General features: G+C 48.1%; 1 protein-coding gene across 1 annotated transcript in view; it reads left to right on the top strand.

Moving 5' to 3' along the window:
* The window catches only part of LOC134929258 (lactosylceramide alpha-2,3-sialyltransferase-like), a 176847-nt gene that overhangs the window by 49842 nt on the left and 110735 nt on the right, over nt 1-16270 (top strand). Inside the window, exon 2 of the mRNA XM_063924977.1 lies at nt 14213-14326. Coding sequence (XP_063781047.1) covers nt 14283-14326 — 44 coding nt within the window. The 5' untranslated portion in view covers nt 14213-14282. The remainder of the gene's footprint in view (nt 1-14212; nt 14327-16270) is intronic.

Below are 16270 nucleotides of genomic sequence, written 5' to 3'. Positions count from 1 at the left end.
CTCTCCTGAGCTCCTAGAAAAGAAAGTATACTTTTAAGTTTTTTATTTTCAGTGAGATCTGCTGGCAACAGACTCACTGCTACGAGGGACTAAGGGGAGAAGAAGCGTACCTACCTGCTTGCAGCTAGCTTGGGCTTCTTAGGCTACTGGACACCATTAGCTCCAGAGGGATCGAACACAGGCCCAGCCTCGGTCGTCCGGTCACGGAGCCGCGCCGCCGTCCCCCTTGCAGAGCCAGAAGCAAGAAGATGGTCCTGGAAATCGGCGGCAGAAGACTTCGGTCTTCAACAAGGTAGCGCACAGCACTGCAGCTGTGCGCCATTGCTCCTCATGCACACCTCACACTCCGGTCACTGATGGGTGCAGGGCGCTGGGGGGGGGGGGGGGCGCGCCCTGAGCAGCAATATTAAACACCTTGCTGGCATAAAACTCACATAATATAGTCTTAGAGGCTATATATGTGAAAAATACCCCTGCCAGATATCCATAAAAAAGCGGGAGAAGTCCGCCGAAAAAGGGGCGGAGCTATCTCCCTCAGCACACTGGCGCCATTTTTCCCTCACAGCTCCGCTGGAAGGATCGCTCCCAGGCTCTCCCCTGCAGTTTCAAGACTACAAAGGGTAAAAAAGAGAGGGGGGGCACTAAATTTAGGCGCAGTAGTATACATATAAGCAGCTATAAGGGAAAATCACTCAGTTATAGTGTTAATCCCTGTGTTATATAGCGCTCTGGTGTCTGCTGGCATACTCTCTCTGTCTCCCCAAAGGGCTTTGTGGGGTCCTGTCCTCAGTCAGAGCATTCCCTGTGTGTGTGCGGTGTGTCGGTACGGCTGTGTCGACATGTTTGATGTGGAGGCGGAGCAGGTGCCGATAAATGTGATGTCACCCCCTGCGGGGTCGACACCTGAGTGGATGGTTATGTGGAAGGAATTACGCGACAGTGTCGACTCCTTACATAAAAGGTTTGACGACATAGCAGATGTGGGACAGCCGGCTTCTCAGCCTGTGCCTGCCCAGATGTCTCTAAGGCCATCAGGGGCTCTAAAACGCTCACTACCTCAGATGGCAGACACAGATGTCGACACGGATAGTGTCGACGATGATGAGACTAGTGTACATTCCAATAGAGCCACCCGTTACATGATTATGGCAATGAAAAATGTGTTGCATATTTCTGATATTACCCAAGGTACCACAAAAAAGGGTATTATGTTTGGGGAGAAAAAACTACCAGTGGTTTTTCCCCCATCTGATGAATTAAATGAAGTGTGTGAAGAAGCGTGGGCTTCCCCCGATAAGAAACTGGTAATTTCTAAAAAGTTACTAATGGCGTACCCTTTCCCGCCAGAGGACAGGTCACGTTGGGTGGATAAAGCGCTCACACGTCTGTCAAAAAAGGTGGCACTACCGTCTCCGGACACGGCCGCCCTAAAGGAGCCTGCAGATAGAAGGCAGGAGGCTATCCTGAAGTCTGTATATACACACTCAGGTATTATACTGAGACCGGCTATTGCTTCAGCATGGATGTGCAGTGCTGCAGCTGCGTGGTCAGATTCCCTGTCGGAAAACATTGATACCCTAGACAGGGACACTATATTGCTAACCGTAGAGCATATTAAAGACGCTGTCTTGTACATGAGAGATGCACAGAGGGATATTTGCCGGCTGGCATCTAAAATAAACGCAATGTCCATTTCTGCCAGGAGAGGATTGTGGACTCGGCAGTGGACAGGAGATGCAGATTCTAAAAGGCACATGGAAGTATTGCCTTACAAGGGTGAGGAGTTGTTTGGGGATGGTCTCTCGGACCTCGTTTCCACAGCGACAGCTGGGAAGTCGGCATTTTTACCCCATGTTCCCTCACAGCCAAAGAAAGCACCGTATTATCAGTTACAGTCCTTTCGGCCCCAGAAAGGCAAGCGGGTTAGAGGCGCCTCCTTTCTGCCCAGAGGCAGAGGTAGAGGGAAAAAGCTGCAACATACAGCCAGTTCCCAGGAACAAAAGTCCTCCCCCGCTTCCTCTAAGTCCACCGCATGACGCTGGGGCTCCACAGGCGGAGCCAGGTACGGTGGGGGCCCGTCTCAAGAACTTCAGCGACCAGTGGGCTCGCTCACGGGTGGATCCCTGGATTCTACAAGTAGCATCTCAGGGGTACAAGCTGGAATTCAAGACGTCTCCCCCTCGCCGTTTCCTCAAATCTGCCTTGCCGACAGCTCCCCCGGACAGGGAGGCAGTGCTGGAGGCGATTCACAAGCTGTATTCTCAGCTGGTGATAATCAAGGTACCCCTCCTTCAACAAGGACGGGGTTACTATTCCACAATGTTTGTGGTACCGAAACCGTACGGTTCGGTGAGACCCATTTTAAATTTAAAATCCTTGAACACTTATATAAGAAGGTTCAAGTTCAAGATGGAATCGCTCAGGGCGGTGATTGCAAGCCTGGACGAGGGGGATTCAATGGTATCACTGGACATCAAGGATGCTTACCTGCATGTTCCCATTTACCCTCCTCACCAGGAGTACCGCAGATTTGTGGTACAGGACTGTCATTACCAATTCCAGACGTTGCCGTTTGGTCTGTCCACGGCACCGAGGGTATTTACCAAGGTAATGGCCGAAATGATGATACTCCTTCGGAGAAAGGGAGTTTTAATTATCCCGTACTTGGACGATCTCCTTATAAAGGCGAGGTCCAGGGAACAGTTGTTGATCGGTGTAGCACTAGCTCGGGAAGTGCTACAACAGCACGGCTGGATCCTGAATATTCCAAAGTCGCAGCTGGTTCCTACAACGCGTCTACTGTTCCTGGGGATGGTTCTGGACACAGAACAGAAAAAAGTATTTCTCCCGGAGGAGAAGGCCAAGGAGTTGTCATCTCTAGTCAGAGACCTCCTAAAACCAAAACAGGTGTCGGTGCACCACTGCACGCGAGTCCTGGGAAAGATGGTGGCTTCTTACGAAGCAATTCCATTCGGAAGGTTCCATGCAAGGATCTTTCAGTGGGATCTCTTGGACAAGTGGTCCGGATCGCATCTTCAGATGCATCGGCTGATAACCCTGTCTCCAAGGACCAGGGTGTCGCTGTTGTGGTGGCTGCAGAGTGCTCATCTTCTAGAGGGCCGCAGATTCGGCATATAGGACTGGGTCCTGGTGACCACGGATGCCAGCCTTCGAGGTTGGGGGGCAGTCACACAGGGAAGAACCTTCCAGGGACTATGGACAAGTCAGGAGACTTCCCTACACATAAATATTCTGGAACTAAGGGCCATTTACAATGCCCTAAGTCAGGCATGACCCCTGCTTCAACACCAGCCGGTGCTGATCCAGTCAGGCAACATCACGGCGGTCGCCCATGTAAACCGACAGGGCGGCACAAGAAGCAGGATGGCGATGGCAGAAGCCACAAGGATTCTCAGATGGGCGGAAAATCATGTGTTAGCACTGTCAGCAGTGTTCATTCCAGGAGTGGACAACTGGGAAGCAGACTTCCTCAGCAGGCACGACCTCCACCCGGGAGAGTGGGGACTTCATCCAGAAGTCTTCCAAATGATTGTACACCGTTGGGAAAGGCCACAGGTGGACATGATGGCGTCCCGCCTCAACAAAAAGCTAAAAAGATATTGCGCCAGGTCAAGGGACCCTCAGGCGATAGCTGTGGACGCTCTAGTGACACCGTGGGTGTACCAGTCGGTTTATGTGTTCCCTCCTCTTCCTCTCATACCCAAGGTACTGAGAATAATGAGGAGAGGAGTAAGAACTATACTTGTGGTTCCGGATTGGCCAAGAAGAGCTTGGTACCCAGAACTTCAAGAAATGATCTCAGAGGACCCATGGCCTCTACCGCTCAGACAGGACCTGCTGCAGCAGGGACCCTGTCTGTTCCAAGACTTACCGCGGCTGCGTTTGACGGCATGGCGGTTGAACACCGGATCCTAAAAGATAAGGGCATTCCGGAGGAAGTCATTCCTACGCTGATTAAAGCTAGGAAAGATTTGACCGTAAGACATTATCACCGCATATGGCGAAAATATGTTGCTTGGTGTGAGGCCAGGAAGGCCCCAACGGAGGAATTTCAGCTCGGTCGATTTCTGCACTTCCTACAGTCAGGAGTGACTATGGGCCTAAAATTGGGTACCATTAAGGTCCAAATCTCGGCTCTGTCGATTTTCTTCCAAAAAGAACTGGCTTCACTGCCTGAAGTTCAGACTTTTGTTAAAGGAGTGCTGCATATTCAGCCCCCTTTTGTGCCTCCAGTGGCACCGTGGGATCTCAACGTGGTGTTGGATTTCCTAAAGTCGCATTGGTTTGAGCCACTTAAAACCGTGGAGCTAAAATACCTCACGTGGAAAGTGGTCATGCTGTTGGCCTTGGCGTCGGCCAGGCGTGTATCAGAATTGGCGGCTTTGTCATGTAAAAGCCCTTATCTGATTTTCCATATGGATAGGGCGGAATTGAGGACTCGTTCCCAATTCCTTCCTAAGGTGGTTTCAGCTTTTCATGTGAACCAACCTATTGTGGTGCCTGCGGCTACTCGGGACTTGGAGGATTCCAAGTTACTGGACGTAGTCAGGGCCCTGAAAATATATGTTTCCAGGACGGCTGGAGTCAGGAAATCTGACTCGCTATTTATCCTGTATGCACCCAACAAGTTGGGTGCTCCTGCTTCTAAGCAGACTATTGCTCGCTGGATCTGTAGCACGATTCAACTTGCACATTCTGCGGCTTGACTGCCGCATCCTAAATCTGTAAAAGCCCATTCCACGAGGAAAGTGGGCTCTTCTTGGGCGGCTGCCCGAGGGGTCTCGGCTTTACAACTTTGCCGAGCTGCTACTTGGTCGGGTTCAAACACATTTGCAAAATTCTACAAGTTTGATACCCTGGCTGAGGAGGACCTTGAGTTTGCTCATTCGGTGCTGCAGAGTCATCCGCACTCTCCCGCCCGTTTGGGAGCTTTGGTATAATCCCCATGGTCCTTACGGAGTTCCCAGCATCCACTAGGACGTCAGAGAAAATAAGAATTTACTCACCGGTAATTCTATTTCTCGTAGTCCGTAGTGGATGCTGGGCGCCCATCCCAAGTGCGGATTGTCTGCAAAACTTGTATATAGTTATTGCCTAACTAAAGGGTTATTGTTATGAGCCATCTGTTCGTGAGGCTCAGTTGTTGTTCATACTGTTAACTGGATATAGTATCACGAGTTGTACGGTGTGATTGGTGTGGCTGGTATGAGTCTTACCCGGGATTCCAAATCCCTTTCTTATTGTGTCAGCTCTTCCGGGCACAGTTTCCCTAACTGAGGTCTGGAGGAGGGGCATAGAGGGAGGAGCCAGTGCACACCAGGTAGTCCTAATTCTTTCTTAGAGTGCCCAGTCTCCTTCAGAGCCCGCTATTCCCCATGGTCCTTACGGAGTTCCCAGCATCCGCTACGGACTACGAGAAATAGAATTACCGGTGAGTAAATTCTTATTTTCTGGCAAAAGAGATATATATACAGCTAGGCACTGTATATATAAAGAGCCCCATCCAGTTTTTATTATATTTAAGCGGGACAGAAGCCCGCCGCCGAGGGGGTGGGGCTTCTCCCTCAGCACTCGCCAGCGCCATTTTCTCCACAGCACAGCTGAGAGGAAGCTCCCTGGACTCTCCCCTGCTTATCCACGGTGAAAGGGGGTTTCAGAGAAGAGGGGGGCACATAATTGGCAGCAAATAATAGTATTTCAGCGCTACTGGGTAAACACATTGTGTGTTTTTCCTGGGGTATTAGCGCTGGGTGTGGGCTGGCATACTCTCTCTCTGTCTCTCCAAAGTGCCTTGTGGGGGAACTGTCTTCAGATAAGAGGATTCCCTGAGTGTGTGGGGTGTCGGTACGTGTGTGTCGACATGTCTGAGGTAAAAGGCTCTTCTAATGAAGAGATGGAGCCTGGATATGTGGAATTAAGTGCTGAGGTATATTTATTGCACAAAAGATTAGAGAACAGACATGGAATCTACCCATGTCTGTCCCTATGTCGCAGGGACCTTCAGAGTCTCAAAACGCCTACTATCCAAAATAATAGACACTGATACCGACACGGAGTCTGACTCCAGTGTCGACTACGATGATGCAAAGTTACAGCCAAAACTGGCAGAAAAGTATTCAATATATGAATTGATTATTGTAATAAAAGATATTTTGCATATCACTGATGACCCATCTGTCCCTGACACGAGGGTACACATGTTTAAGGGGAAGAAAGCTGAGATAACATTTCCCCCCTCATGAACCAAATGAATTGTGTGAAAAAGAGCGGGAATCTCCAGACAAGAAACTGCAGTTTCCCAAAAGAATTCTTATGGCGTATCCTTTCCCTGCTAGGGCCAGGATACGATGGGAATCCTCCCCTAGGGTGGACAAGGGATTGACACGTTTACCCAAAAGGTAGCGCTGACTTACCAAGATACAGCTACCCTCAGGGATCCTGCAGATAGCATGCAGAAAAGTACTTTGAAGTCCATTTACACACATTCTGGTACACTACTCAGACCGGCGATTGTGTCGGCAGGGGTTAATAGTGCTGTAGCAGCGTAGACAGATACCTTATCAGCGGAGATTAAAACCCTAGATAAGGATACCATGTTATTGACCCTAGGATATATAAAGGATGCTGTCTTATATATAAGACATGCTCAAAGAGACATTGGTCTACTGGGTTCTAGAGTTAACGCTATGTCGATTTCTACTAGACGTGTCCTGTGGAACATGCAATGGACAGGTGATGCCGACTAAAAGAGGCATATGGAGGTTTTGCCTTACAAGGGTGAGGAATTGTGTGGAGAAGGGCTCTCGGACCTGGTCTCCACAGCTATAGCTGGTAAATCTGATCTTTTGCCTTATATTCCCTCACAGCCTAAGAAAGCACGACATTATCAAATGCAGTCCTTTCGGTCGCAGAAAAACAAGAAAGTACGAGGAGCATCCTTTCTTACCAGAGGTACCACAGCTAGTTCCCAGGAACAGAAGTCCTCCCCGGCCTCTACTAAATCCACCGCATGATGCTGGGGCTCCGCTAAGGGAGTCCGCCCCAGTGGGAGCACGTCTTCGACTCTTCAGCCACATCTGAGTTCACTCACAGGTGGATCCCTGGGCAATAGAAATTGTTTCTCAGGGTTACAAGCTGGAATTCGAAGAGGTGACTCCTCGCCGGTTTTCCTTATCGGCCCTACCGGCTTCTCCCCCAGAAAGGGAGATAATATTAAATACAATTTACACATTGAATCTCCAACAGGTGGAGCTCAAGGTTCCCCTCCTACAACAAGGAAGGGGATATTACTCAACCTTGGCTGTAGTCCTGAAACCGGACGGTTCGGTCAGACCTATTTTAAAATTAAAATCTCTGAACCTATACTTGAAAAGCTTCAAATTCAAGGTGGAATCGCTCAGAGCGATCATCGCCAGCCTGGAAGTGGGGGATTTTATGGTGCATCTAGACATAAAGGCTGCATACCTTCATGTTTCCATTCATCCACCCCATCAGGCGTACCTGAGAATTACGGTACAGTATTGTCATTACCAATTTCAGGGTAATTGGCGGAAATGATGGTGCTCCTACGCAAGCAAGGAGTCACAATTATCCCATACTTGGACGATCTCCTAATAAGGGCGAGATCAAAAGAGCAGTTGTTGAACAGCGTGTCACTTTCGCTGAAGGTGTCACAGCAACTCGGCTGGATTCTCAATATCCCGAAGTCACAGTTGGTTCCTATGACTCGTCTGCCCTTCTTGGGTATGATTCTGAACATGGACCAGAAATGGGTTTATCTTCCGATAGAGAAGGTCCAGGTACTAATGACTCTGGTAAAAAACCTATTAAAGCCAACAGGTGTCAGTGCATCACTGCACTCGTGTTCTGGGAAAGATGGTGGCATCTTACGGGGCCATTCCCTTCGGCAGGTTCCATGCGAGGACTTTCCAATGGGATCTACGGAACAAGTGGTCCGGATCACATCTACAGATGCATCAGTTAATCACCCTGTTCCCTAGGGACAGGGTGTCTCTCCTATGGTGGCTGCAGAGTGCTCACCTTCTGCAGGGTCGCAGGTTCGCCATCCAGGACTGGATTCTGGTAGCCACGGACGCAAGCCTCCGCGGTGGGGGAGCAGTCACACAGGGAAGAAACTTCCAAGGTCTTTGGGTCAAGTCAAAAAACTTGTATTCAAATCAACATCCTGGAGCTGAGGGCCATATACAATGCCCTTCGGCAAGCGGAAACATTGCTTCGTGACCTAACGGTTCTGATCCAGTCAGACAACATCGCGGAAGTGGCTCATGTAAACCGCCAAGGCGGCACAAAGAGCAGAGTGGAAATGGCAGAAGCCACCAGGATTCTCCGCTGGGCGGAAAATCATGTAAGCGCATTTTCAGCAGTTCATTCCGGGAGTGGACAACTGAGAAGCAGACTTCCTCAGCAAACATGACCTGCATCCAAGAGAGGACTTCTGTAGGAAGCCTTCGCACAGATTGCAAGTCAGTGGGAACTGCCACAGATAGACATGATGGCGTCCCGCCTCAACAAGAAGCTACAGAGGTATTGCACCACGTCAAGAGACCCTCAGGCAGTAGCTGTAGATGCCCTAGTGACACCGTGGGTGTTCCAGTCGGTCTATGTATTTCCCCCTCTTCCTCCCATACCCAAGGTGTTGAGAATGGTAGGAGGGAGAGGAATGAGAACAATCCTCATTGTTCCAGATTGGCCACGAAGGACCTGGTATCCGAATCTGCAGGATATGCTCACAGAAGATCCGTGGCCTCTTCCTCTAAGACAGGACCGGTTGCAACAGGGGCCATGTCTATTCCAAGACTTACCGCGGCTGCATTGGACGGCATGGCGGTTGAACGCCGGATCCTAGCGGATAAAGGTATTCCGGATGAGGTCATTCCTACGCTAATAAAAGCTAGGAAGGACATGACATCTAAACATTATCACCGTATATGGCGAAAATATGTTTCTTGGTGTGAGGCCAGGAATGCTCCTACGGAAGAATTCCATCTGGGCCGTTTCCTTCACTTCCTGCAAACTGGAGTGAATTTTGGCCTAAAATTAGGATCTATTAAGGTTCAGATTTCGGCCTTATCCATTTTCTTTCAAAAGGAATTGGTGCCTCTCCCTGAAGTACAAAATTTTGTGAAGGGAGTACTGCATATTCAGCTTCCTTTTGTACCTCCGGTGGCGCCTTGGGACCATAACGTGGTGTTAAGTTTCATTAAGTCACACTGGTTTGAACCACTTAAAACGGTGGAGTTGAAAAATCTCACTTGGAAGGTGGTCATGTTATTAGCCTTGGCTTCGGCTAGGCGATTGTCGGAATTAGCGGCTTTATCACATAAAAGCCCCTATCTGGTTTTCCATATGGATAGAGCGGAATTGCGGACCCGTCCTCAATTCCTGCCAAAAGTGGTTTCATCCTTTCATATGAACTATTGTGGTGCCTGTGGCTACGCGTGACTTGGAGGATCCCGAGTCCCTTGATGTGGTCAGGGCTTTGAAAATTTTACGTGGCCAGATCGGCTACAGTCAGAAAAACAGAAGCACTGTTTGTCATGTATGCAACCAACAAGATTGGTGCCCCTGCTTCAAAGTAGACTATTGCTCGCTGGATTTGTAACACGATTCAGCAGGCGCATTCTACGGCGGGATTGCCGTTACCTAAATCGGTCAAGGCCCATTCCACTAGGAAGGTGGGCTCTTCTTGGGCGGCTGCCAGAGGGGTCTCGGCGCTACAGCTGTGCCGAGCTACTACTTGGTCGGGTTCAAACTCCTTTGCAAAGTTCTATAAGTTTGATACCCTGGCTGAGGAGGACCTCCTGTTTACTCAATCGGTGCTGCAGAGTCATCCGCACTCTCCTGCCCGTTTGGGAGCTTTGGTATAATCCCCATGGTCCTTACGGAGTCCCCAGCATCCTCTAGGACGTAAGAGAAAATAAGTTTTTAAACCTACCGGTAAATCTTTTTCTCGTAGTCCGTAGAGGATGCTGGGCGCCTGTCCCAAGTGCGGACTTCTTCTGCAAGACTTGTATATAGTTATTGCTTAAATAAGGGTTATGTTATAGTCTCATCGGTCTTGGACTGATGCTATGTCGTTTTCATACTATTAACTGGATAGTATATCACAAGTTATACGGTGTGATTGGTGTGGCTGGTATGAATCTTGCCCTTGGATTAACAAAAATCCTTTTCTCGTACTGTCTGTCTCCCCTGGGCACAGTTTCTCTAACTGAGGTCTGGAGGAGGGGCATAGAGGGAGGAGTCAGTGCACACCAGATCTGAAGTCTTTCTTAAAGTGCCCATGTCTCCTGCGGAGCCCGTCTATCCCCATGGTCCTTACGGAGTCCCCAGCATCCTCTACGGACTACGAGAAAAAGATTTACTGGTAGGTTTAAAATCTTATTTTATTATTTATTACCAGTTATTTATATAGCGCACACATATTCCGCAGTGCTTTACAGAGATATTTGGCCATTCACATCAGTCCCTGCCCCAGTGGAGCTTACAATCTATATTCCCGACCACATGTACACGCATATTCACCCTAGGGTTAACTTTTGTTGGGAGCCAATTTAACCTACCAGTATATTTTTGGATTGTGGGAGGAAACCGGAGTACCGGAGGAAACCCACGCAAGTATGGGGAGAATATACAAACTCCACACAGTTAGGGCCATGGTGGGAATTGAACCCATGACCTCAGTGCTGTGAGGCAGTAATGCTAACCATTACACCATCATGGGCTACATGGACCCCACCCTATGAGCGGTAAGTGCAGTCGTGTGTGTGTTTGTGTGTATGTGTGTGTGTGTGTGTGTGTATGTATGTGTGTGTGTGTGTGTGTATATATATATATATATTATAGCAAAAGTAGAAAATGCACTTGTACCAGCACACCTGAAGTAACAGAAAAAATTTCCTTTTATTATTAATCCATAATTATCTTGGAAATAAAGTGCAACGTGCAATTCAATGTATAGGCAGTCAATGAACAAAAAAATATTAGTTCCAATGCATGTTACCAGTCCGCAGCTCCACCTTCATCAGGGTCCAGGTGCAATGCAAATGTCATAGAAGCTTCTATGACATTTGCATGGCTCCTGGACCCTGATAAAGGTGCCGTGGCACCAAAACAGCTGTTGGTGGAGCTGTGGAAGTTAGGCTCCATTAAAGTGCAGGTTTCGGCTTTATCAATTTTCTTTTAAAGGGAATTGGCCTTGCTTCCTGAAGTTCAGACGTTTGGGAAAGGCGTACTACACATACAACCTCCATTTGTGCCCCCAGTGGCTCCATGGGCCCTTAACGTGGTGTTACAGTTCCTTACGTCACATTGGTTTGAACCTTTACAAACGGTTGAGTTGAAATTTCTCACTTGGAAAGTGGTCATGCTATTGGCCTTGGCGTCCGCAAGGCGGGTGTCCGAATTGGCGGCTTTGTCTTACAAAAGCCCCTATCTAATCTTCCATGAGGATAGAGCGGAGTTGAGAACTCGTCAACATTTTCTACCGAAGGTGGTTTTTTCGTTTCATATGAACCAACCTATTGTGATGCCTGTGGCTACTGAAGCCTTGGCTGATTCAAAGTCTCTTGATGTGGTCAGAGCTTTGAAAATTTATGTAGCCAGGACGGCTCGTGTTAGGAAAACAGAGGCTCTGTTTGTCCTGTATGCGGCCAACAAGGTTGGCGCTCCAGCTTCTAAGCAGACTATTGCTCGCTGGATCTGTAACACGATTCAGCAGGCTCATTCTACGGCTGGATTGCCGTTACCGAAATCGGTGAAGGCCCATTCCACTAGGAAGGTGGGCTCATCTTGGGCGGCTACCCGAGGCGTCTCGGCATTACAGCTTTGCCGAGCAGCTACTTGGTCGGGGTCAAACACTTTTGCAAAGTTCTACAAGTTTGATACCCTGGCTGATGAGGACCTCATGTTTGCTCAATCGGTGCTGCAGAGTCATCCGCACTCTCCTGTCCGGTTTGGAGCTTTGGTATAAACCCCATGGACCTTTTGGAGTCCCCAGCATCCTCTAGGACGTAGGAGAAAATAGGATTTTAATACCTACCGGAAAATCCTTTTCTCTTAGTCCGTAGAGGATGCTGGGCGCCCGTCCCAGTGCGGACTCTATCTGCAGTACTTGTATATAGTTGTTGCTTAAGTTACACAAAGATTGTGTTTGGTAAGGGTCAGGCTGTTGCTGATCTGTTTTAGTTCACACTGTTAACTGGGTTTAATTAAATGTCATGTTGTACGGTGTGTTGTGGTGTGGGCTGGTATGTATCTCACCCTTAGCTTAACAAAATCCTTTTCCTCAAAATGTCCGTCTTCCTGGGCACAGTTCCTATAACTGAGGTCTGGAGGAGGGGCATAGAGGGAGGAGCCAGTTCACACCCATTCAAAGTCTTAAAGTGCCCATGTCTCCTGCAGATCCCGTCTATATCCCATGGTCCTTTTGGAGTCCCCAGCATCCTCTACGGACTAAGAGAAAAGGATTTACCGGTAGGTATTAAAATCCTATTTTTTGTTTATTAAGTACTGCGCTACGCTCCTCCCTGTGCTCCTCCTCCTGTAGTTTTGAAATGTCGGCAAAGGGAATGTCTGGGGAGTGGTTTGGAGGTACTTCGACCATATCGTTCATCATTGGTTACCTCTATACTGAGCGATAAGGCGCATTGCATAAAACGATATCGTCCTAATTGGCTTGCAATGATAAACCATGAAAGGCCAATGGTGAACGATCGCGGGGAGGCGCCTCATCTGTGCCTCCACACTGAACGATATATCGTTCATTTTTTTTTAACAAAATGGTTCACATCGTTCTTAAATATCGTCCAGTGTGTTGGGCCCTCTAGTTACCTGACCAGGTGTAAGATTATACAATCCTGGCACATATACATTTAAATAATGGAGTGAATTTCTAGCACAGGAAATGTATTAAATATAATGTTAGAGTACATTTACCTTTGATCCCAGTAGTGATGCTTGCAGTGTATTGATGAATATACAAACAAGCTATGACACGTGAGATTGTGTTCTGCCCACTCCTTAATCTCATTCCCCCACCTCGCCTCTCATCTCTCAGTCCTCTGATCCTCCTCCGCTCAGCATTAGAAGCTCATCATGTTGGATCAGCCCTGGCATACTGCAGAGTGTCTCTGATAATGTGGAACTGCTGCACGAGCAGCTTCTCATAGTGACCTCCATGAACGCTGAAACTTTTATCTGCCGTATTCAGGATGTATCCAACATGGAGAAAAAGTTCAGAGAACACACTGTGCAGTACTTTTCATTCATCTCAGAACTTCTGCATTCTAAGTATAGCTAGAGAGGATCCATGATGACAAGTCCGATATGGTGACATTATTTGACCACTTTCATATTCCTACATTTGGCAGCTCAGGTGGAATATAGGATCTTCCTAGTGCTGCAAGCATATGCACTTGACATGGGGCCCGGTTCAGACCTGAACGCTGTTGTGTGAATTCGCAAGCTGATCATCGAGTGCGCATGCATATGCACCGCTATGTGCAGGTGTGTCGCCAAACAGGGACAGGGTGGTGCGAAAAATTTCGATCGCAAGGTGATTGACAGGAAGATGGCGTTTGTGGGTGGTAACTGGGCGATTTCTGGGAGTGTCGGGAAAAATGCAGGCGTGCCCAAGCGTTTTCAGGGACGTCCGCTCCGGCCCTGAGCAGCCTGTTTGTATCGCACTGTAGGAGTAAGTCTTGGGCTACGCACAGACTGGAAAAATCATTTGATGGTGAGTGAGTTGTGAACGGATTTGCAGATGTACGCTGTCTGGCGGAATTTTCGCACGGCGTACGCATGCATTCGCGCACACTTGCACGGGCGGGTTTTCACTCTGCCTGGGCGGCGACTATCTGATCGCAGACCTCTGCAAATTTGCAGCACAGCGATCAGGTCTGAATTTGGCCCATAGTACCCTGGGACAAGTATTAGACAAATCTCACCATTAATAAGGACTGTGGTGTCTGACTGTGAGACCTGCAACAGTGGGGGGTGGGGGGGGGGGGGGGGTGTCTGTATGTCTGCTCATATAGGGTTGGTCTGCCTTCTAATGAGGATGACTAATGGACAGTCGTGGCTGCTGCTTTCACTTTTATAAATAGCTTGTATTTCATGTCATTAAAGTAGGGGTTTGTATAATAGCCTCTGTTCTGTGTTTTCTCCACAGGTCTGGTGCATGAGTGCAGAAGAGTGTACACTGTCCTCCGTACTGCGCCTCCCAGTCTGATTGTGATGAAATGAAGCGTCCCACCTCTAAATGCTGCTGCAGAATTCTTTTCAGGTTAGATATTCTGCTTCAAACTTATGGCCGATATTTTAGGTATTTATTTAATACCAGTTATTTACATGGCACTCACATATTCCAGGGCGCTTTACAGAGACTATTTAGCCATTCACATCAGTCCCCGTCCCAGCGGAGCTTTCAATCTATGTTCCACACCACATGGACACGCACACATATGTACAGTAAACTACCTTTTTGTTGGGAGCCAGTTAACCTACCAGTATATTTTTGGATTGTGGGAGGAAACCAGAGTACTTGGCAAGTATGGGGAGAATATACAAACTCCACACAGTTATAGCCATGGTGGGAATTGAACCCACAACCAGTACTGTGAGGCAGAAACTGTGACCGTCACATCATACATACTGCATGTCTGTTTGTTCCAGGCTGTTCAGGTTACGTTACTTGGTCTGTATTACTGATGCTCCTATGTGCTGTGTACTAGCATAGGCTTCATAGTACTTGCAAGGATTTCTCCATGTGCAGTCAAATAGTGTGAACAGAGGGGATGTGATCAAAATCCCATCCGTTGGGATCAGAATACTGATAGCTGGATCCCGGAGGTAAGTAGCGGGGTTAGGGTTAGACTCAGGCTCTAGGGTTAGGCTGTGGGAGGGCTATGTTAGGATTTGGGGTAGGACGAAATACTTTATTGCAAGAGGGGGGTGGGGGGTTCCGCACTTACCCACTTTTCTAAATTAGTGTTATTTAAATAACAGATAGCATAGTAAGAGCCAATGTTATACTCCAAATGGGTTAGTCTAATAACTCTGTTGGTGGTGCACCCTAGAGTTATAATTGGAACTGTCACCAAGGAAAGAAAAGGAAAGGTCTTTTTGTTGGGGCACGCTTGGAAGAAATGAAGAATTTATGTAGTTAAAACATCAGAAAAAACTTTTATTGGTGTGCATTAAAAAGGTATGGTTACTATACATCACGACACTTGGTGCTTTATACAGGTACACAAAAACGAGACTTATATTGTGATAAACAAAAGATGAATGTTGCACAGCAAGCAATCTTTCTAATATATAATGATATACAAAAATTCTATGGTATGTAAGAGAAAATTTTGTGGGTGGCTGTCAATAAAAGTGTAAGTCACTCTTTTTTATGGCTGTATTTAGAAACCATACCTGTTTTTAATGCATACCAATAAAATATTTTTCTGATGTTTTAACTACATAAATTAATTTCTTTGACGTCCTAGTGGATGCTGGGTACCCCGTAAGGACCATGGGGAATAGACGGGCTCTGCAGGAGACTGGGCACTTCTTTAAAGAAAAGATTAGGTACTACATCTGGTGTGCACTGGCTCCTCCCTCTATGCCCCTCCTCCAGACCTCAGTTAGAATCTGTGCCCGGCCTGAGCTGGATGCTCTTAGTGGGCTCTCCTGAGTTCACTAAAAAGAAAAGTATTTGTTAGGTTTTTTATTTTCAGTGAGATCTGCTGGCAACAGACTTACTGCTACGTGGGACTTAGGGGAGAGAAGCAAACCTACCTGCTTGCAGCTAGCTTGTGCTTCTAGGCTACTGGACACCATTAGCTCCAGAGGGATCGAACACAGGGCCCGACCTCGATCGTCCGTTCCCGGAGCCGCGCCGCCGTCCCCCTTGCAGAGCCAGAAGACGGAAGAAACTGGAGGAAATCGGCGGCTGAAGACTTCGGTCTTCAATAAGGTAGCGCACAGCACTGCAGCTGTGCGCCATTGCTCCCACAGCACACCACACGCTTCGGTCACTGGTGGGTGCAGGGCGCTGGGGGGGCGCCCTGGGCTGCAATTAATATACCTTTTTGGCAATAAAAAGCACATAATACAGTGTTTAACACTGTATATGTGCAGAAACCTCCGCCATTAACGATCTAAAAAGCGGGAGAAGCCCGCCGTTGAAGGGGCGGGGCTATCTCCCTCAGCACAGCCAGCGCCATTTTCTCTTCAC

The sequence above is a fragment of the Pseudophryne corroboree genome, chromosome 1 (genome assembly GCF_028390025.1).
Source record: "Pseudophryne corroboree isolate aPseCor3 chromosome 1, aPseCor3.hap2, whole genome shotgun sequence".
In the NCBI taxonomy this organism is placed as follows: Eukaryota; Metazoa; Chordata; class Amphibia; order Anura; family Myobatrachidae; genus Pseudophryne; species Pseudophryne corroboree.
Note: the sequence above shows the minus strand (reverse complement) of the source record. Positions and strands in the feature narration are given on the sequence as shown.